At 40.3% G+C, this 24,189-nt stretch overlaps 2 protein-coding genes across 5 annotated transcripts in view; one reads left to right on the top strand and one right to left on the bottom strand.

Annotated features, from left to right (window-relative positions):
* Positions 1 to 24,189, bottom strand: part of LOC115211981 (uncharacterized protein NKAPD1-like) — a 24,772-nt gene continuing 583 nt past the window's right edge. Inside the window, exons 1-5 of one of the 4 annotated variants that reach the window (XM_036503178.1) lie at positions 23,087 to 23,110; positions 16,039 to 16,134; positions 8,508 to 8,812; positions 4,771 to 4,884; positions 1 to 1,953 (exon numbers count right to left, since the gene is read on the bottom strand). In XM_036503178.1, the coding sequence (XP_036359071.1) occupies positions 1,419 to 1,953; positions 4,771 to 4,884; positions 8,508 to 8,812; positions 16,039 to 16,104 (1,020 nt within the window). In that variant the 5' untranslated portion in view covers positions 16,105 to 16,134; positions 23,087 to 23,110 and the 3' untranslated portion in view covers positions 1 to 1,418. Of the gene's footprint in view, positions 1,954 to 4,770; positions 4,885 to 8,507; positions 8,813 to 16,038; positions 16,135 to 21,776; positions 22,210 to 22,768; positions 22,801 to 23,086; positions 23,111 to 24,189 lie in introns of those variants that run through there. The other 3 variants (XM_036503179.1, XM_029780757.2, XM_029780756.2) reach the window with 3 other exon arrangements.
* Positions 24,084 to 24,189, top strand: part of LOC115211716 (PIH1 domain-containing protein 2) — a 16,076-nt gene continuing 15,970 nt past the window's right edge. The window contains exon 1 of the mRNA XM_036503104.1: positions 24,084 to 24,178. The gene's annotated coding sequence lies outside the window, so the exon portion shown is untranslated. The remainder of the gene's footprint in view (positions 24,179 to 24,189) is intronic.

Consider the following 24,189-nt stretch of genomic DNA (forward strand, 5'->3'; position numbering starts at 1 on the left):
AGTAGTTTGGCTTGAATGAGTTATTCATTCCAACTTCCAGTCTTACAATTTCCTCTTTTTGAGCAATGAAATTATTTATGAGACATTATTGAGCAGCAAATACCTCCTTTCATTTCATTTGCATTATGAAGAGGAAAAACATTTGAATGGATATCGGAAGTCAGGAGATATTCCTGATGTTCTTGTGTTTGCTGACTAGATGTTCCTCGACTGAATCAAAAAAAAAAAATGGTTTGATGTTAAATGGTTCTTTGGAAAACTATAATCATTTCATATAGGTAAGACAATAAATGAAAATAATTATGATAGAGATGTTTCTTTTTAATTAGACAGAAGGTTTGAAAGTAGGGAGAAAGGGAATAGTCAATTATATTGAACCCAGTACTTCACAGATACTGTGTTTCATCAAGCCTGGAAGGATGAAAGGCAAAGTTGACCCTGGCAGGATTTGAACTCAGATAAATCTGATGCAAAAAATTCTGCCAATCCACCGCTCTAATGATGATGATGATAATAATAATAATAATAATAATGATGATGATGATAATCCACACAAGAACAGGTAAATAATATTACAGTCTGTTTTGTTATTTCTGTTCTTTTTTACACCTTATATTTGACAGGGAGACATGGTTTAAACACACTTCTAAAAAAATTCCTAAATTCCATCAAAAATATTCTACTGCTTTACAAAATACATCTTCATATCAAAGAATGTTCCATACAGCTTTCAAAAAGGGAAAAATAATTAAAAAATAATAATAAAAATCTTTCAAATGAATAAATAAAAGATGTCCAATTTAAATTCATAACAGAAAAATAATCCCATCAAAAAAAAATGTTACCTTACTGTATCAGATACATTTAACCAATATTAATTAACAGGTAGGTATAATTCATTATATTTAAATAGGTACTGAATGAGTGAGTGAGATGAGAAACTGTCTGCGGGGCATATGGAATGGACTAATTATGATAGCAGCAATAATAGATCTCAATCAATCAATCAATCTACAACAGAGAAATTCAGTGGATTGGGGTGACTGACTTGAAGTGCAGTTTGGATGTTTTCTGCAGAGAATTAAAAGAAATAAAAAAGTTGACAGAACAATCTGGAAACATTTTTTACTGTAGCCAGGGCAGTTCTTTTTCTGTTGCTAACCAGTTTCTCCACATTTCAGAGAGATGAGATAAAAACACTTCCAGGATGTTGTTGTTGATTTTTTTTTTGTTGTTGTTTTGTTTTGTTTTAGCCAGTTCAGTGGCACCGAATGACTTGACAAGGATATGGCATTGCAGAGGTTGGTGGGGGGGGGGGGGGAGGGGTCCATTTTTTTTTTTTTTTGTAGCAAAAAATTTTTTTTTTCAACTGCCAAGATGCACACAGACATGCACTAAACATGCACACGACATACATACTAAGACAAACAGTAACTGTCCTCGCTATCAGATGAAGAATAATCACGTTGGAACTTTTGCCGTTTGGGTCCGTCATTTTCAGCCCCCGAGTCTGTGTTGTCAGAAGACATGTGACGTGTCTGTTTGTGCTCACGTAATGATGTGGAGTCCCTAGCACCTGAACTGTGTCGGTTGCGTCTGTGATGTCCCATTAGGGATGACTGTATTTGTTGCTGATGTTGTTGTTGTGGTGGTAGCGACTGCTGCTGCTGTTGTTGCTGCTGGCTACCAGAGATGATGGGCAGTCGAGGTTTTATATCGATTTCAGTGTCGTACAACCTCTCAGATTTGTGTCTCCGGTGACGTCTTTCTTTGTGCATTTTCCGCCTGATGTACCGAACTGTTTCCGATCCCGTCGAAGAATCCCGTGACCTGCGATGCTTTCTGTGTTTGCTGCAGCCAGTGCTCTTGCGGCGCTTGCGACGGGGCTCGCAATCACTGTCACTGTCATCAGATCTCGACCGATAATGATGCCTCCTCTTCTTCTCTTTACGTCTACCAAAACAGAAACAAACAACATGGGATAATTATCAACTAATTATACCAGTAACCAAATGGACATATTGTTAACTTAGGTCAACAGCAACTATAATATTATAAACAAATTAAAAACAATAATGGCTGATATCATTTACATTTTTGAAAAATTCAAATGGAGATTGTAGTTAAGACACCCGTACCGGTGACACGTGAATAGCACCGTCCGAACGTGGCAGATACTAGCACTGCCTGACTGGCGTCCGTATTGGTGACACGTAAAAGCACCAACCGATCGTGGCCGTTTGTCAGCCTGCTCTGGCCTGTGCCGGTGGCACGTAATAAACACCCACTACATTCACGGAGTGGTTGGCGTTAGGAAGGGCATCCAGCTGTAGAAACACTGCCATATCAGACTAGAGCCTGGTGCAGCCTCCATGGCTTACCAGACCCCAGTTGAACCGTCCAATCCATGCTAGCATGAAAAACGGATGTTAAATCATGATGATGATGATGAAGTGAAAATGGATGACAAAAATTAAATACTTACAGAAATGTAAAAGTGACATAGAGACAGAACCATCTTGTTCTGTACTTCAAGTCACTTGAGTTCTAATCTTGACATTACCTTTTATCCTTCTGGGTTTGATAAAATATGCTCCAGTCAGTTCAATACTGCTTACAAATGTCTGTCCTTCTCCCTTATCAAGACATCAATACATAACAAACGTAACAGAAGCCAAAAAAAAAAAAAACGTGAAATATATATTGCTGTCATTGTTGTTTTAACGTTCAGTTTTCCATGTCTGCATGGGTCAGCTAGAACTCACTGAGGTAGATTTTTTACTGTGAGAGATGTCTGTTGTGTGGCCAACCATCACTTTTTTCCCAAGTGATGCAATATTAATATTTTCCCCCTTGCTGGACATGTTTTCATAGAGGACTGGAATCAAATGACACTGCTAATATGACAGTAACACTCAGAACCATCATTTGATGTCAGGACAACAAATCACACACATGTACATATATATACTCTTTACTCTTACTCTTTTTTTACTCTTTTACTTGTTTCATATATATATATATAAAAGAAAAGAAGAAAACCTTTGTTGCAGCACACCTAATTAGTGCTCAATATGAACAAAATATAGTAAAAATCAAAGTGGATGATAGATTAAAGTTCATTGAAATGTTAGGTCTGAAGTGCCCCAATATTACAATCCTCAAAACGATCGTAAGGTTTTGTAATACTGCTTTTCTTTGGATTGTAATATTGGGGTGCTTGAAACCTAACATCTTGACGAACTTTTTATGTATTTTGTATTCCTATGATAAAGGAACTTGACCTACGATAATCTTGTCATCCACTTTGGCATTAGGAAGAACATCCAGCCATAGAAACCATGCCGAAGCAGACTGGAGTCTGGTGCAGCTCCCCAGATTGCCAGCTCTGGTCAAACCATCCAACCCATGCCAGCATGGACAACAGATGTTACATGATGATGATGATGAGAGGGGCTCCAGTCTGAGAGGGTTAAGCTACCATTTGGAACATAACATGAAATTATGATGAAAGGTTTTAATTGATTTATAAGCATCTATCACTTTCCTCCCCACTCTTATAAAACTATGATGGGGAGTTCAATCCTCTGTATCTCTTGATAAAGCTATTTCTATCTTTTCTGTTTAGCGTGTTTCCATCACTGGACTGTAGTTGAGCTCAACAAATCGATCTACAGTGATCCCTCATTTATCACGGTAGATTGGTTCCGAGACCGGCCGCGATAACTGAATTTCCGCAAAGTAGGGACACCATATTTACAGTATTTATTCAACGTGTATTTGGACTTCTAAAACCCTCCCTGTACTGTTAACAACCTACCCATTACAGTAGTCTATTAATAAGAAGGACAACCGTTAAGCAATAACACTTTAGATTTTAAAAAAATAAAGATTGTTACTGTTACACAGGCCAGATTACAAAATAGAAAGCTGTGATTCGTCGTCTCTCTCTCTCCATTGCACCAATCACAGCCCGTCTTAAGTTCAAATACCCCTGTATATACTCTTTTGCTATTTAACACTTGTTTTGTAGTTCCTACACCAGGAAATGATATTTATTATTAATATTTTAATGGATTTAATGAAAAAATTTAGGCGTTCATATATATATATTTTAAAAATCCGCGATAGTTAAACCACGAAATAGCTAGGGATCACTGTATTAGTATTTATTGCTTTTCTAAGGTTTGGTACTTACTCTATCGATCTCTTCTGCCAAACCACTAAGCTATGAGGATGTAAACAAACCAACATCAACCACTCCGAGAGTGTAGTGGGTGCTTTTTACATGCCACCGGCATGGGAGCCATCAGGAGGGCCTGGCATCAATCACGTTCAGATGGTGCTTTTTAGGTGCCACCGGCACAAGAGCCAGTTAGGGGTTACTGGCATTGGCCACGATCGGTTGATGTGTTTTATGTGCCACCGGTGTGGGAGCCAGTCAGGTGCACCTGGCATCGACCATGTTTGGATGGTGCTTTTACGTACCACTGGCACAGGAGCCACTCAGGGGGCACTGGCCACAGCTGTAATATTGGTTTTACTTGACTCAACAGGTCTTCTCAAAGCATGGACATCCACAAAGTTTCCATCAACCAAATTCATTCATAAGGCATTACTCAGCCTGAAGCTATAGTAGAAGACATTTGCCAAGGTGCTGTTCAGTGGGACTGAACCTGAACCCATGTGGTTGCAAAGTGAGCTTCATAACCACATGGGGGGAAACATTTTTTCCATTTCTACGAAATCTGAAAATCTTCATAAACAAACCTTTTTCTAGTTCTTCTTTTGTGACGGCGGTGATGTGGACCATTCTCTTCGTCTTCAGATCGATCGCTGCGAAATTCCTCTGGATACAGTTCCTTATAACCGCTGTGACCCCACCTGTAAAATGGTCAATAAGAAACTTTAAGAAAACTTTACACAACCATAAGCTCCATTAAATACCACATCACAGGGACACAATGGCTGTAGGCATTAAGTGGGGCAGATAACATTTGGGACTTCGTTCAACTACAAGGTCACCATGGCTGTACAGTTGCCACAGCGATTTATGCAGCTGGTATAAAGCCATCTCCCTCTCTACTACATCTCAACTCAGTTGAAAGGGCCTTTTCTTTCTCTTGCAAGTTACTGGGGTGGTGGTGCTCACTAGAGCCAATGCCACAAAAAAAAAAAAAACTAGCTCTAGGCATATAAGAAACTTGTGTGCCTAGAACTTTCTCTGTCCAGTGCATCTTTTTTTTCCTTCCAAATTTGTAGGATATGAAATGAGGGGGGATTTGGCTACTATTACTAGCAGGTCACACGACCATGTAGAAGCTCCTTCATTCCTTTGTCAGCTTGACACTGTTATATTCAGGAATAGGAAAGACACACAATAACAGCAAGGCAAGCTGGCCTCAGCTGTATTTGAACGCAGAATGCAGGGAGTTTGAAAAAATACCATGACACATTCTATACACTCTAATGACCCTGCCAATCTGCTGTTCCTTTTAGGTAGGGGGTAGCTATTCCCACACATCTACTAATTACAGTTAGTGATTAGTAGATGTGTCAGTTCATCAATTAAATTCTACAACAACTACAGCCAGTGTGCTGTGCCTTGAGAAAGGCGACAAATATACTTGACTGTCATCCGTTGCTAGTGGAGCGCTAAGAGTACCATATGAGTGAGATCGTTGCCAGAGCAACAAGCTGGCCTTCGTGCCGATGGCACGTTAAGCACACCATTCGAGCGTGATCGTTACCGCGTCGCCTTACTAGCACTTGTACAGGTGGCACGTAAAAAGCACCATTTGGGCGTGGCCGTTGCCAGTACCACCAAACTGGCCCTCGTGCCGGTGGCACGTAAAAGCACCCACTACACTCTCAGAGTGGTTGGTGTTAGGAAGAGCAACCAGCTGTAGAAACTCTGCCAGATCAGATTGGAGTCTGGTTTGCTAGACCTCAGTCAAATCGTCCAACCCATGCTAGCATAGAAAGCGGACTGTAAATGATGATGATGATGTCTGCCTGTCATAAAACAGTGCCTACAGACAACTCAGTCATAAAACCTCCCTCCTTCAGGGCTGAGCGGTCTGCAGTATGGAAAGGGTCTTATCTCAGCATCATCGTTTAAATGTCCACTTTCCATGCTGGCATGGGTTGGATGGTTTGACTGAGGACTGGCAAGGTTTCTACAGCCGGATGCCCTTCCTAACACCAACAACTCTGGGAGTGTAGTGGGTGCTTTTTATGTACCACCAGCATAGGGACCAGTCAGGGCCTCATCTAACTGTTGAAAAATACCATCTTCAATAAACCACTCCATCCATGGCAGTACAGACAAATGAATGTTCAAAACTTAACTACAGCTTTAATCAATGTGATGTTGAACCTCTAAAGGAGACACACATCAGTTCAATTCAGAGTTGAGGGGTTGGCTATATGAAAGCTATCTTTCAGGCAGCGAGCTGGCAGAAATGTTAGCGTACTAGGCAAAATGCTTAGTGGTATTTCGTCTGTCGTTATGTTCTGAGTTCAAATTCTGCTGAGGTTGACTTTGCCTTTCATCCTTTCGGGGTCGATAAATAAAGTACCAGTTTTGCACTGGGGTTGATGTAATCGACTTAATTCGTTTGTCTGTCCTTGTTTGTCCCCTCTATGTTTAGCCCCTTGTGGGTAGTAAAGAAATAGGTATGAAAGCTATCTGGCTGCAAAAATGATGTCCCCAATAACAGCCATGATCAAGAGAGAAAGAGAGAGAGAAAATCAAGTGAACTAAGACTGAGCTAACAAAGGGGTTTATATGTGGTCACTTATCTTGCTAGAAACAGCAGCTGAATCTCCTCAAACTGCTTCTGAAGCAGTGTACATCTGAAATAGCGAACGTTCTCATCAATTCAGTAAATGAGGGCTCAGCAAGACGTAGCTGTACAGGGTTCTTAGAGCAGTGTGGAAAACGACCATCACCTGAGGATCAAAGCTGAAGACTTCTAGCAGCTTCCTCTACCTGTCTCTGCCACATCAGTTCCTATTGCAGTGGGTTTACGAAGAAAGTGTGATAGTGTTAGGAACAACCAGTATGATGAATATTATTACAGGGGGTGTGACGGTGGCAGGCAGGCAGAAACATTAGCACGCTGGGCGAAATGTTTAGTGGTATTTTGTCTGCCGCTATGTTCTGAGTTCAAATTCTGCCGAGGTCGACTTAGCCGTTCATCCTTTCGGGGTTGATAAATTAAATACCAGTTATGTACTGAGGTTGATATAATCAACTTAATCCGTTTGTCTCCTCTGTGTTTAGCCCCTTGTGGGCAATAAAGAAATAAGAAACGTTAGCATACTGGGCGAAATGCTTAGTGGTATTTTGTCTGCCACAACGTTCTGAGTTCAAATTCCACCAAGGTCGACTTTGCCTTTCATCCTTTCGGGAGTTGATGAAATAAGTACCAGTTACACACTGGGGTTGATGTAATCAACTTAATCCCTTCCACCAAATTTGAGGCCTTGTACTTCCAGTAGAAAGGATTATTATAGGAGGTGTAAGGGCGATGAGCTGAGGTTATCATTAGCATGTCAAGTGAAATGCTTTGCGGCATTTTGCCTGCCTCAACATTCTGAGTTCAAATTCTTATTTCTTTACTGCCCACAAGGGGCTACACACAGAGGGGACAAACAAGGAGAGACAAACAGATTAAGTCGACTATATCGACCCCAGTGCGTAACTGGTACTTAATTTATCAACCCCGAAAGGATGAAAGACAAAGTCGATCGCGGTGGAATTTGAACTCAGAACGTAACGACAGACGAAATACGGCTTCGCATTTCGCCTGGCAGGCTAACGTTTCTGCCAGCTCGCTGCCTGAGTTCAAATTCTGCCTAGGTCGACTTTGCCTTTCATCCCTTCAGGGGGTTAGTAAAAATAGTACCAGTTATGCACTGGGTTGATGTAATTGACTAGCCCTCTTCCCCCCAAAATTTTCAAGGCCTTGTACCTAGAGTAGAAATAATTACTATGGTTTATGTATAGCCAGTTGCTAGAGCCGCCCGACTGGCCTCCATGCCGGTGGCACGTAAAAGCACCATCCGTTCGTGTCCGTTGCCAACCTCGCCTGGCCCCCGTGCCGGTGGCACGTAAAAGCACCATCCGTTCGTGGCCGTTTGCCAGCTCCGTCTGGCTCCTGTGTGGGTGGTACGTAAAAAGCACCCACTACACTCGCGGAGTGGTTGGCGTTAGGGAGGGCATCCAGCCGTAGAAACACTGCCAGATCAGACTGGGCCTGATACAGCCTTCTGGATTCCCAGACCCCAGATGAACCGTCCAACCCATGCTAGCATGGAGAACAGACGCTAAATGATGATGATGATGAGTTCATCTCGCTTGTCCTTCAAATTTAGACAGGTCAGCAGCAACAAGTGCTACGAGCCTAGTTATCAGGATACAGGATTTGCAAAGAATTATCTTCTCTTCGATGAGTGGCTGAAGAGCAGAAATACACGGAGAAAATGATGTAAAACCTTACCTGCCAGGATCATTCTCCTCAGCCCGTTGTAGCTGCCGAGTATAATATGTGCTACGAGTGGTCGATGATGGAATTGGCTCATCATCCATATGAGCACGATACCTCCGATACGATATGCTGTCATCTCTCACACGATTATCATACAGAAAGGACTTGCGGGTGTCCTCAAAGAACACATCAGTAGACTTCTTATCTTTGTCATCTTTATCCTTATCCTTCTCTCCGCCTCTGTCTTTTTCTCTGTCTTTCTTGGACAGTTGTGATCTCTTCTCCTTCTGTCGCCACATTTCAGCCTCCTCCACAATCTGAACAGAAAATCACACACAATAAAAAAAATCCCATTTAGTATAAATAATGCATAACTTGTGTATGTACAATTGATACGTCTTTTCTTGTCTTTTCATTTCTCCTGTCTCTCTCTCAGTCACTCCTTTATATTCCCTCTCTTACGGTACGTCGCCAGTCTCCATGGTTGCCGGCAAATGGAAAGACAAGAGAAGACGTCAACAAGAAACTATGGCATTACAACCAGCCAGGAACAGTCTTCGCTACATTTGCGGTACCTGCCATAGGGAGTGTTTGTCCAGGATAGGACTACACAGCCAAAGCAGGAAATGTATCAGGACATGAAATGTAAAAGCCGGACTAGACTACTTTATGCGCAACTCCATTGTCTCTCGAGACAAAAAGGATGCCAACCAACAATTGATAGTATTTGTGAAAAATTAAATGTAAATGACTTCATAAACACTCAGAATGGTGCCCTGGTCTCTAGCTTTCAAGTACAAAACATATTTCACACTTTGAGTTTGCACAGAACATCTCAGCATCATGGATTTTAATCCTAGTTGAGATCTGCCTGTGGTTCTATGACACAAAATTCCTCATTATATTCTCATTTTTTTTTCTCTTTTACTTGTTTCAGTCATTTGACTGTGGCCATGCTGGAGCACCGCCTTTAGTCGAGCAAATTGACCCCAGGACTTATTCTTTGGAAGCCTAGTACTTATTCTATCGGTCTCTTTTGCTAAACCACTAAGTTAGGGAGGACAAACACAGACACACAAATATACACACACACACACATACATAAATATATATATATATATATGCATATATACAACAGGCTTCTTTCAGTTTCCGCCTACCAAATCCACTCACAATGCTTTGGTCGGCCTGAGACTATAGTAGAAGACACTTGCACAAGGTACCACACAGTGGGACTGAACCTGGAACCACGTGGTTTGTAAGCAAGCTACTTACCTCACAGCCACTCCTACGCCTATCAACCATTGTGAAACTGAGCTCAGAATTTCAATATACATTAAACTAGGGTTTATAAAACTGGTTATCATCAGTGCTAACTCTCCACTGTGTTATGTACAAAGCAAACTGGAGATAATGAGAGATGGATTTTAATTGTATATACATGCCTCGTTACCAGCATCACCTTACTGGCACTCGAGTGCCGTGCTAGTAAGGTATTAAGAGCACCATCCAAGCGTGATCGTTGCCAGAGCGGCTATCTGGCTTCCGTGCCAGTGGCACGTAAAAGACATCATTCAAGCATGATCGTTACCAGTGTCGCCTTACTGGCACCTGTGCCGGTGGCATGTGTAAAAGATTCAAGCAAGGTCGTTGCCAGTACCGCCTGACTGGCTCCGTGCCGGTGGCATATAAAAGCACCCACTACACTCTTAGTGTGTGGTTGGCGTTAGGAAGGTATCCAGCTGTAGAAACTCTGCCAGATCAAGACTGAAGCCTGGTGCAGCCATCTGGTTCATCAGACTTTAGTCAAATAGTCCATCCCATGCTAGCATGAAAAGCGGGTGTTAAACGATGATGATGATGTTCATGTGTGTGTGTATGTATGGGGTAGAAAGGGCTCCTTAGCCGTAGTGAAGGCAATCTATCTAGGGAGATAACCTTACAATAAATCACTCAGTCCGTAGCTTAGAAATACTGGGTTGATGTCCAGCGGGAACAGCTTTGTTTCATGGAGGAGGAAAGATCTTCTTTAGTACTTGGTTGTACAATGCTTTCCAATGTGTGTAGTAGTGGCGCGCGCACACATTATTAGCCATTTGAAAAGACTATGAAAGTCTCGACCACGGTCGAACAATGATGATGATGTGTATAGATATATATACTTCTTATTCAATATTATTTGGGTAGTAACCTCATAACATGTGTTGAAAGCTTCTATATAGTGAACAACAACCATATGCCATCAATATGGTAGGGTTATTCCTAGAGCTGGACACACATATGGAACTCTGTTATTGTCTAGAATTTGTATAAAAGTTTATGCAAGGTGCAATAAACTTGCTTTAATTACAAAATATTATTGTTTCTGCACAGTGGTAACAGCTGTAGGTTGCTGAGTTTTCAGTCTCATACCATTACAAAGCCTGTTTATGTCATCTTCCTGTATAAAGTTTTATAATCTATATATGTATGTGTATATATATATATATATATATATATATATACACACACACACATATAGATACAAATATATACATACTTATATATACAAATATACATACATAAATATACATACAAATATATACATACATAAATATATACACACATATATATACGTACATATATATACGTACATATATATACGTACATATATGTACATATATATACGTACATATATATACGTACATATATATATATATATACATAAATATATACACACATATATATACGTACATATATATACGTACATATATGTACATATATATACGTACATATATATACGTACATATATATATATATATACATAAATATATACACACATATATATACATACGTATATATATATACATACATATACATACACACATATGTATATAGTAATTAAAACATCCTGGTGGAAAACACATTTATATAAGTTTGCAGTAGAGGTAAATATATTTCATAAAAGAACACAATGACCTTTAAATATTCAGAAAAATGATATATGATGACATAGAAAAAAAAATATATATAGAACAGAATCAAACACTAGAAAAAATACCTTATTTACAAGCATGCCTGGAGGACTATGATGAATAAAAGGGGACCGAGGGCTGAGCCTTGGTGTAACACCTACTTCTACCCGGAATTCTTCACTATATTCGTTCCCAATCCAGACTGGAGCCTGGTGCAGCCTCCTGGCTTCCCAGACCCCGGTCGAACCGTCCAACCCGTGCTAGCGGGGAAAACGGACGTTAAACGATGATGATGATGTGAATTTGTTTCTCATCTGCTCACCCCATTTTTTACACACAGACACACACACACATGTACATGTACATCAAAGTTTCAATGGCTGTTTTTCCATAATGACATGTCCGAGTTGGACAGATCTGCCAAACAGCATATTTCCAGTCGCTTGCATTTTTATCACCTCACCTGTGAAATCATGTATCAGGTGAGCTAACCTTACCACAACATTCTCAGTGCTTCTCTTTTATGGACATGCTGCTCCAACGGCAGCAATCACCACCCATTCCACCCATGTCTATGCAAACGCCGGCACAGTCATCTCCCCAACCCGAACATCTACCTTTTATGCTCAGTCATAGGCGCAGGAGTGGCTGTGTGGTAAGTAGCTTGCTAACCAACCACATGGTTCCGGGTTCAGTCCCACTGCGTGGCATCTTGGGCAAGTGTCTTCTGCTATAGCCCCGGGCCGACCAATGCCTTGTGAGAGGATTTGGTAGATGGAAACTGAAAGAAGCCTGTCGTATATATGTATATATATATGTATGTGTGTGTGTTTGTTCCCCTAGCATTGCTTGACAACCGATGCTGGTGTGTTTACGTCCCCGTCACTTAGCGGTTCGGCAAAAAGAGACCGATAGAATAAGTACTGGGCTTACAAAAAGAATAAGTCCCGGGGTCGAGTTGCTCGACTAAAGGCGGTGCTCCAGCATGGCCGCAGTCAAATGACTGAAACAAGTAAAAGAGTAACTCTCAGTTGGATCGCTAGTGCTTTATTTTCCAGGTAATCAATCCTGATGGTCCTATATTGCAATTCTCCTCAGCTGCTAACAGAATCTTCTCCATTCGATTACAATGTCTCACTTTGAGCCAGTGTAAGAACCTGTTTGGTTATTTACAAGCTAGAAACAACAACCCAACTACTTCAGATCACACTCTACCACCTTAAGAAAGGAGAAACATACTGAACACTGGAGTTATAGATATACAAAATGGTAGGATGGTCATGATTGGATCAAAGCTCTGCTCAATCAGAGTTGAGCTTGGATTAAACAACAATAACTACAGCATCTCACTATCATCCAGCCTTTTACTTACAAGTGGTGGGCCTCATGGAGACAGTGGCTGAGTTCCTTTGAGAGTGAGTGGATTTGGTAGATGAAAACTGAAAGAAACCTGTCATATATACACATATATATATTGAATTTCTAAATATCTCATAGAGATATGTACGGTGGTGGGGTGATATAATAGTTGTATACTGTCAATTTAACGTGACAGTAGGGGATTACACCACCGCTGTTTAGCCCTAGGGAGCATCAAACGCTCCCTGTTGGCTTCGACACATACCCCCAACAGCTAGGCCTGCATCTAGAGACACGCATGTTTCAGGGTCTTTGCCCATCATCGGTCTAGAGTAGCAGAAGCCTACTAGCTGCAGATATCTATCTCAACTTTGTAAATATATATAGTCACGTTAAATTGACAGTATACAACTATTATATCACCCCACCACCGTACATATCTCTATCAGATATTTAGAAATTCAATATTTCTGATTTTGGTGATCAGTGAATATACTTCACTGAAAATTAGATATATATATTTACGAAGTCGAGACAGATATCTGCAGCTGGTGGGCCTCTGCTACTCTAGACCGATGATGGACAAAGATCCTGAAACATGCGTGTTTCTAGATGCAGGCCTAGCTGTTGGGGGTATTTGTCTCCCCTTCGTAAATATATGAGGACACAGTAAATGTGTCGAAGCCGACAGGAAGCATCGATGCTTCCTAGGGCTAAACAGCAGTGGTGTAATCCCCTACTGTCACGTTAAATTGACAGTATACAACTATTATATATATATAAATAAATATTATTTCTAAGTCTCTCTAAAGGAGAATACAGCAGCGGTACTGGATATTAACAGTTATCGCCAAGCTAATATGGCAGTCCATAACTATAGGATGAAAGCTGCCGTTGATTAGCCCCAACAAGCCATCGCGTCTAGCTAGCTATATGACACACAAACCTGTGTCCATTATATATATATATGTATATATTTATGTGTGTTTGTCCCCCGGCCATTGCTTGACAACCGATGCTGGTGTGTTTATGTCCTTGTAACTTAGTGGTTTGGCAAAAGGGTCCGATAGAATAAGTACTAGGCTTACAAAGAATAAGTCCTGGGGTGTCAATTTCTTTGACTGAAAAACCCTTGAAGGTGGTGCTCAGGCATGGCCACAGTCAAATGACTGAAACAAGTAAAAGAATAAATATGTGTGTGTATGGTGTCAGTCCAATGACAAAAACAAGTAAAAGACAAAAAGATAATATATACGTGGCAGGAGTGATGGGTACGTATATTGGTGTGTTTGTGTAAAGGAGATTGTATTTCCTCTTAGGCAGTGAACCACAAAGGTATGTGTGGTTTCATATATTCTAACATGTTATGTGATCTTCTATAACAAAAGGCTCATTAAAAAAAAGAAGTGTCGTTTGCATCCAGTTCACAGCATAACTGTATCTAGGACGTTTGTTGTTCAAAAGATATGGGGGGGATTATTACCAAGCATGGAAACGGATGAGGGATCACGAAAGAAAAGAGAACCAGCTATAGAAAATCTGCCTCAATCTCAATGAATTTCATTTGACCTGTGCAAGATTGGGAAAGTAGACATTAAAATGATGATGATTATATTCATCAGCATCATCCAGTTTTTTTAAATCCGGGTTTTGGCCCTGTTAACAGGGGTGGCTGGATCTACCTCAATTCATGAGGCTTTTTCGGAGCTGGATTTTCTACGGGGAGTATGCCCTTGCTTAACTCCAATCTTGGTTTCTAGACATGAGTGGTCCCGAGACCAAGGCCTCTACCACGATTTCATAGTGTTTGAAGTAGTGTACTGGTATTGAATTTTGAGAAAAAGGAGGCAATCAGAATTTTGGATAATTCTTTATTAGTCTTTTCGTTCATTTAACCAAACTCTTCAAGACAAAAATTAAAGCCAAAATGATCATTTTGGTTTTAATTTCTGCCTTGAAGAGTTTGGTTAAACGAACGAAAATGCTAATAAAGAATTATCAAAAATTATATATGTGTGTATGGCTGCATCGACTGGCTTCGTGTTGTGGGCACGTAACAAACACCATCCGAACGTGGCTGTGCCAGCCTCGCCTGGCCTCCGTGCCGGTGGCACGTAAAAAGCACCACCCGAACGTGACCGTTCGCCAGCCTCGTCTGGCACCTGTGTCGGTGGCACATAAAAAGCACCCACTACACTCACAGAGTGGTTGGCGTTAGGAAGGGCAACCAGCTGTAGAAACACTGCCAGATCTGACTGGCCTGGTGCAGCCTTCTGGCTTCCCAGACCCCAGTTGAACCGTCCAACCCATGCTAGCATGGAAAGCGGACGTTAAACGATGATGATGTCTGTGTATAAATATATGTACATCTGCACATATTTTCTGTGCCTTCTTTCCAGGGAGTAGAGCTTTGGCTCTTTCAGCCTCTCCCAGTAGATGTAGTTGTTGCTGTTCTCATTATTAGCAAGATCAAGTATGCATGATATAATAACTGCATAATATACTATGTAAGACATTAATTACTTCTAATTCTCCTCTTTTGATTCACCTTACTCTTATTAAATACTCTAAATGACCTGAGATACTTGTCCTGCTTTGATTTTGTTGTCCATTTTCCTTTATGATATATATATATAAGATTTTGGATGGTCTAGTACAAAACTTCGAAACTGAAAGCTATACCAGTCACTGTATAGATGTCATTGCATAATACCAAGGATTTTGCATTCTCCATCCAGATTAAGGACTCAATACTTTAGGGTACAAATACTCTCAGCTTTTCAATACTTTGCCAAATGACCTCAGAGATCTACAAAGTGCATATGTAAATGTGTTCCAAAAACAACTAGACAAATGTTTATCTAATATATCTGAGGAACCCACATCAGGGCATGAAACACAAAGAAGGGCTGCTCTGTCCAACTCACTACTTCATCAGGACCGATTCCAGAGAAAGGGCTGAGAAAGGAGTCTAAGATAAGCAAGTATTAGATGCCTTGCAAACAACTTGCACATGCAAGTGCTACCAGTCAAAAGCTCCGTATACCGGAAGCCAGCAAGTGTATGGGGTCATCAGGAGAGAATGCGCGCCGTTACGGGGCAGTGCTCCAGGATGGCCACTTCCCCTGGTTGAAACTGATAATTAAAACAGAAAGCCTAATTTCATAGATTATTTGCCATATTTAAAGAAGGACACAGAAAACTAGGAAAGGTATCAAACGTGTACTCACTCTGTTATGGGTGTCGGTGTGACGTATTACATTCTGTAGCAGGGTTTTGGCAGATCTGTGCAGCATTTTCAAGGGTTACAGAAAACAAACAAGATTCTAAAAGAGAAAACAAAATTTAGATGAGCCCCTAGTGATATTCTGGAAGTTAAAAGAAAGAGACTGACAAACTGTATGATGGTGGAAAAAAACAACAACATAAAAAAAAAACACATGACATTGCTTAGATTTGTGGATGTGGATGTCAGTCAGTCTTAAGTCAACCCTGATCCAACAGACCTATGTTCAAAGACATTCCAGCCATGACCATTCCATCTTTTTGAAATCAGGGACTATACTGTCCAATGTAACCTTGTATTTTAAGAGAGCAAGGCATGGTTTTTAGATACTTGGCTGCTGTTTCTAACAGATTGAGCAATCACTGGTTGTCACACAGTAGCTTGAAATGTGGACTGATCAATGCCGAAAGTCCACTCAGCATTGATTAGTCATGTAAATAAAAAAAAAATATTTCAAATATTGCATATAATATCTCCAGTAAGGAGACATGGTATGCACAGAATCACAGATATTGTTTGACAAATTATAAAAGAAAAATATGCAAAAACGAAAGACAAGTGTTAAAAATAAATGGAAATATTAAAGAGAGAAATAATTTCACCAGATAAATGATAAGAATGGGTTGACAAGGTATTCAAATTTAGAATGAGGAAAGATAGATAGAATATATGGGAGTACAAGGGCAAACAGTCTCAGCACCAAGTCAAAAGTTGTTACGACTTTTACTTCCTCTAAGCGATCGGGTTCGGTTGCCTTCTCCGGGCCATCAGAGAATGCACCGACGATGGCGTGGAACGCCGCTGCGCGTAAGCGGACTCATTGACCAGATCTGAGTACCTCACTGAACTGTTCGACTGGTAGGAGCAACGGGCGGTGTGTACATAGGGCAGGGATGTGATTGACGCAGGCTGATGACCAGTGCCTACCGGGAATTCCTCATTCACGGGGTTGGTTCCAGGCTGATCCCTATCACGGGAGGTGGTTCAGAGGTTTCCCGACCCTCTCGGGCCAGGGTAAATGCGCCTGCTGATACCTCCAGTGTAGCGCACATGTGGCCCCGGACATCTAAGGGCATCACAGACCTGTTATCGCTCCGCCTCGTGCGTCTTTCTGCTGCCCATCCCTCTAAGAAGCGCTGAATTTGCCAACCGACTGGCCCAGATGCGACGACGTCCGGGCTGTCTACTGAGCAGTTGTTCTCACAACCCTCTTATATGTTTGTGAGTTCTGGATAATTTTTACATAAGCTAGTATTACTACATGAAGTATTTCAGAAGGACAAAATCCCTGGCACTGAGGTGCATCAACAAGCCGGCATTTCATACCTGTACACCTTCCTTCAGAAGGTCCAAGTGATATGGGGTGGGCATGTCAGTCACATGAAAGACAACTGCATCCCAAGGCAGTTCTTATTTGGCACCGTTAGCCAGGGAGCTGGGAAAAAGAAGTTCAAGGACTGGCTAAAAATATTTCTAAAGGAACATCATGGTCGACTTGAGAGAACTGCTCACCCAATACCAATGCAGTTGGTGCAGACTGATTCACAGTGGTGCCTAAACAACTAAAAGAAAAAGAGCTACAGCAGCTGAGGAAGAGTGCTCATTCCATAAAGCAGAGCTACAAAGGCGGTGAGCTGGCAGAATCGTTAGCACGCCGGGCGAAATGCTTAGTGGTATTTCGTCTGCCGCTACGTTCTGAGTTCAAATTCCACCGAGGTCGACTTTGCTTTTCATGCTTTTGGGGTCGATAAATTAAGTATCAGTTATGCACTGGGGTTGATGTAATCGACTTAATCCATTTGTCTGTCCTTGTTTGTCCCCTCTATGTTTAGTCCCCTTGTGGGCAATAAAGAAATAAAGCAGAGCTACAAATAACCTCAAGTACCACACCTTCCCATGGATGCCCTACATACAGGAGACGGATACCTGCTAAGGATATATCTTATCAACCATTACTGAACCCATCAGGTAAAGGTGCCAATCCTGAATCTTAGTCATTTTTGACAACGAAGAAGAACATAAAAAAAAACATTAAATATTATACTCTTTTACTTGTTTCAGTCATTTGACTGCGGCCATGCTGGAGCACCACCTTTAATCGAGCAACTCGACCCGGGACTTATTCTTTGTAAGCCCAGTACTTATTCTATCAGTCTCTTTTGCCGAACCGCTAAGTGACGGGGACATAAACACACCAGCATCGGTTGTCAAGCAATACTAGGGGGACAAATACAGACACACAAACACACACATACATATACATATATATATACATATATACGACGGGCTTCTTTCAGTTTCCATCTACCAAATCCACTCACAAGGCTTTCGTCAGCCCGAGGCTATAGTAGAAGACACTTGCCCAAGGTGCCACGCAGTGGGACTGAACCTGGAACCATGTGGTTGGTAAGCAAGCTGTGGAATATTTTTAATTCTCCAGATGTTGGATCTCAGTAGTGGATTTTACAAATGAGATTACAACAGATTGAGACGAATCACAAGAAAATCAATAGTGGGGAACCACGTAACATGTTAGTTGCAAAAATAATAAAAATACTTCATTTTTGGATTTGGTTGGCAAGATTCTTTATGTGAGTTCGTGTGTTGAAGGATATTCTGTTGTGTCTGGGGAGAGTCATTTTCTTTTTGTGCCCTATAATGTAACACACTCACCGGTAAAATTTTCGTTGCATCTTGCAACCTTTTCAATAGTCTTGATGGAAAATTTTAGGAAAATAAAAACAAGGAATAAGTGGAAATTTTACCGGTGAGTGTGTTACATTATAAGGCACAAAAAGAAAATGACTCTCCCCAGACACAACAGAATAAAAATACTAATAAGGATAATATAAAATAAGTGGGAGAGAGGAGGTGAAAAAAGTTATTACTTTCTCGAGAACAACAGAAAATAATCTGTCAAATGTCCAAAAGATTTCCATTAATAAACACCACCCTCAATATAAGAATTAACAAAATATAAAAGTTTTATTATGGTCATCTTTATCTTTCACTAGTTTCAGTCAACGGACTGCAGCCATGCTGGGGTATCATCTTGAAGGAGTTCAACAAACTGACCCCGGTACTTGTTTTTTAAGTTTGACACTTACACAATTGGTCCCTTTTGCTAAAACACTTTTATGGGGATGTAAATAAACCAACACTAGTTGTCAAGTGCTGGGTAGGGTGGGGGACAAACACAAAGGCTCTCTCTCTATATATATGTTTATATATTCATACAAGAATACAGTGTACATTCAAACACTGTATTCTCTGAATAATGTATAGTCTATTGACTAAATTTTTCCTTCTCGCTAGACCACTGGTAGCAAAGAACTTTTCTAAAAATATTTTATATATATATATATGTGGAGGCGCAATGGCCTAGTGGTTAGGGCAGTGGACTCGCGGTCGTAGGATCGCGGTTTTGATTCTCAGACCGGGCGTTGTGAGTGTTTATTGAGCGAAAACACCTAAAGCTCCATGAGGCTCCAGCAGGGGGTGGTGGCGATCCTTGCTGTACTCTTTCGCCACAACTTTCTCTCACTCTTTCTTCTGTTGGCCTGCTCGCTTAGCCAGCGGGGTGGTGTCATTTGAGGGCTAAAACAATGCAAAAAGCGCATTGTGACCAGCGATGTTTAGCAACATCTGATGGCCTGGTCAGTCACGGTGATATATATATATATATATATATATATATATATATATATATAGTCTTACAAGTACTTGGTGACCCTGGCAGTGCAGGTGCCACTTAAAAGCACCAAGTCCACACTGTAAAGTGGTTGGCATTTGGAAGGTTAACCAGCTGTAAAAACCTTGCCTGTGCTGGTGCCACGTATAAAGTATTAAGTCCATTCTGCTGAGTGGTTGGTGTTAGGAGAGGGATCCAACAGTAAAAATCCTGCCAAAATAGTTACAGAAGTCTGCTGCAGGCTTCTGCATGGCCGGCTCTTGTCAAACCATGGAAGACGGATGGTAAATGATGATGATGATGATCATCATCATCGTCTAACCTCTGCTTTCCATGCTAGCATGGGTTGGACAATTTGACTGAGCACTGGCAAACCAGATGGCTGCACCAGGCTCCAATCTGATCTGGCAGAGTTTCTACAGCTGGATGCCCTTCCTAATGCCAACCACTCCGAGAGTGTAGTGGGTGCTTACACATGCCATTTGCACGAGGGCCAGTCAGGTGGTACTGGCAACGACCATGCTCTTTATAATAAATAAAATTCGTCCTTCCAAAAAGATGTTTCACTTCCTCTATGTTCATGTGAGGTAACCTAGAATGGTATAAAATGAGTGGAAGAGAGGAGGTGAAACAAGTTGTTACTTTCTCTAGAACTACAGAAAAAAATCTGTCAAACGCCCAAAAGATTTTCATTAATAAACACCACCCTCAATATAAGAATTAACAAAATATAAAAGTTTTATTATGGTCATCTTTATCTTTCACCAGTTTCAGTCGTCAGACTGCAGTCATGCTGGGGCATCATCTTGAAGGAGTTCAACAAAGTGACCCCGGTATATCTTGAGTAGGTTGGCAACACAAGACCAGAAGCAGGGTGTAGCTCAGCATCAAGTCAATCCCTATTAAGCAGACATGATCAAAGTTTTTCAAGAAGCAACCAGTTCCTTTTTTGAGGGAACCTGTGGAAGACCTGGGATGAAGTGATGAAGCATGACCTTTGAACTTTAGGCCTCACCAAGGAAATGACTTAGTGACCAAGACTTTTGGAAATATGCTGTGCTTGAGAAGACCCGGCAAGACAAATGAGACCATAACCTCGTGGCCTATGCCCATCCAGCTGTAGAAACTCTGCCAGATCAAGATTGGAGCCTGGTGCAGCCATCTGGTTCGCCAGCCCTCAGTCAAACCGTCCAACCCATGCTAGCATGGAAAGCAGACGTTATATGATGATGATGTAGGGGTAAATTATCTAATATGTCCTTTCCTTACTGAGGACATTTAGCTGTGATTTCAGTGAGGTTTGGTTCTCTGATAGAATGTTCACCAAGAGCTTGCTTCTTTGCCAGGCTTTTGGCTGGGCTGATAACAAGGAACCAGTTGAAGTGTCAAGTAGGTTGCCAGTAGGATTCAATACCTGATTCAATTCAATAGTAAAACTGAAATATTTGTCGGTATTGTGGCACATCATGAATAAAGAATATAAGGAGAGCCGTGGTTTAGAAATATACTGCTCCCACTGGGCCACAGACATGAGAAATTATTTAACGACCTAGTTTAAAAATACAAGCATTCGTTATAAACGAGGTTGTTGAGTTATTTAAAAGCGCACACAGATGTACACAGATACACACATACATATGCACATAGATATACACACACAATTTACTCCAACACAAGGTGTAAAATTCCGATGAGCAACGTAGAGGTTTATCAACTTTACACATTCAAAAAAACAACTAAACTAGACTACCGAGTAATGCTTTTCTCGTTTGCATAACATATATATATAAACAAGCACTTGATATTAATTTACAGAAAGGATAATCCCGTAGTTTTCCGTTCATATCAGTGCAATGGTTTTATGGTGATGATGATGGTGTATATTATATAAGCCGGAGAATGACACAGATACAGACTATCCGTGACAAAAATCTACCGAAAACATAATAGGTACTAATAAAGTTATAATCCAAAAATTGAATAAATCTCACCCTTTTTTCTATAGACAAATGTCAATCAGTACATTGTATGACTATATTTTTTTCTAAATATAATTAATCTGTAAGTCTGCCGAGAGCACACATGTTGTAGTATATACGAAGCTGGGGGAAATTGGGTGAGAATTAATTGTGATCTTGCATCAGTTTTTAGATATAGAAAAGCTTGTCTATTTTATCTGAGTGTACACAAATCGTCTCAACGGATGGAAGTATGTCTGCGGTGTCACGAGGAATTCGGTTGTGGCATCTTTGGCACCGGAAGAGAGAGACTGGTTGGTGGCTTACACACGGTAACATCTGATAATAGATTTAGTGGAGAGCGAATGTAGCAGGTGTAAGACATAGAAACCAAGCAACGTTTACACATAATACGTGGACTCCGTAAAGAAATATAATTAATGATGATTTAACGAAATCTACTTCCAGCACCGTGCAGCCATTTTTAAAAGGCCGAACCCCCCTCTCTGTCTCATTCTCTCTCTTCCTCACTCTAAAATCAAAACTGATGATTCGTCTTTTCTTTCTTTCTTCGTAAGCAAGATTTCATCGGCATAAACTTTGGAATTTCTTAATGTAAAACAAATCAACGAATCGACAATCCGTAATAAAAACGCACTTAGGGAACAAACCGCACACACACATCTATCTATCATATACACACATTTGAGTGCACAAATGTACTCCACAAAAAAGTACACATACATACATAGAGAAATATATACGCATGTATATCTATATCTATCTATCTATCCATCCATCCATCTACCTATCTATCTGTCTATCTATTTATCTATCTATCTGTCTGTCTATTTATCTATCTATCTATCTATCTATCCATCTATTTATCTATCTACCTACCTACCTATCTATCTCTCTATTTATCTATCTATCATATACACGCATTTGAGTGCACAAATGTACTCCACAAAAAAGTATACATACATACATATATATATATATATGTTATAAGGTGATATTCTTACGGTGTAGCTAAAAATTTCCACGTTCCCGATGACGAATGAAATGTACTTACTGACATCTATACATACATACATAGGTACATGCATGTATGTATATTATTTGTACGAAACTCGTGATTCCCTCTCAATTACTCAAAGAATCTGCTGAGCATATATAATTTGCACGATTATATTTAGCTGGATATATTCTGGCACAGACACTAATTTCATTTGTAGGCCATAAAATATAAATAATATTGCTATAAAATGTAATAAGTAGGTTTCTGCTAACAGAAAATCGATTCGACAAAGTCACAGTAAAAATAATTGGAAACCATATACCACCAAAGTGCTCCAGTTAACTGTGAATCGTTGGTGCAGATGGCAAAGATATATATCAAGTACACTTGGCTAAAAGATTTGGAGTTCAAATCCCGACGGAGACGATTTTTGTCATTAGTCTCTCTTCCCGGATCGATAATTAAAAAAGCCCGGGGTTAGGCTTCACTGATCGTATCCCGCCTAACAGATATATTGTTACTGAGTTTAAACAAAGGTGTCTTTATCCACATATATAGATTTGTTAGAAATAGCAGCTAAGTCTCCATCCGAAACAATGCAAAATTATAAACAAATAAATAGAAATGAGGACACGTTGAACAATGTAATCCGGGGGTTTCTTTATTAAAGAATCAGGATGATCATAACTCGAGTGCTTCTGATCACACCTCTGCCGGATCAAGCCTTTCTTAGGGTTAAACAGCAAAGTCATTTTTCTTTCAATTACCATAAGCGAGAAATTATTGCTAGATTTAAATTTTGGTACTATTTAAGAAGATTTTTAATATAATTTTAAGGTACTTGTATCGCAAGTACCTAATTAATATAACGGTAAGAAGAAAGGGCACAGACACACATTCTCTCATATAGAACAGGTATCTGTTAGGGGTCTTTATAGCTACATGGCTAGACAGATACCTAAACACATATACACGTATTTATGTGGGTAAATTGCTTTTAAATTAAATGCTTGTTTGGCAAAAACTGAATGTTTTTTGCAACATATTTGCAAGCAGGAATTTTAAATAATTTCTTTTATAATTTCTCTTTCGAATCAAGCTCTGTTAATGAAGAGATTAAACAAAAAATTATTTAATTTTCTTATAATGGCGAGTCTCTTTAAAAAGTGATCGCTAAAAATTGCACCCAAATTTCCCTCAAATCGTACATCCTTACTATTTTTAATAAAAAGAAAAGGATTTGAGATAATGCCGCCAATATATTCTTTTAGGGATCAAGGAATCCTTAAGAAACAGAAATAGATAGATAGGATGGTATAGCTGGAAAGTATTTGATCATCATTGGTTTGCTCCTTCAGGGCCCCAAAAACTAAACAACTCACAGTTACCGGCACAAATCAAGCAACATTGCAAGGTAGGTCGAAG

Source organism: Octopus sinensis, linkage group LG5 (assembly GCF_006345805.1).
Source record: "Octopus sinensis linkage group LG5, ASM634580v1, whole genome shotgun sequence".
Classification (NCBI taxonomy): Eukaryota; Metazoa; Mollusca; class Cephalopoda; order Octopoda; family Octopodidae; genus Octopus; species Octopus sinensis.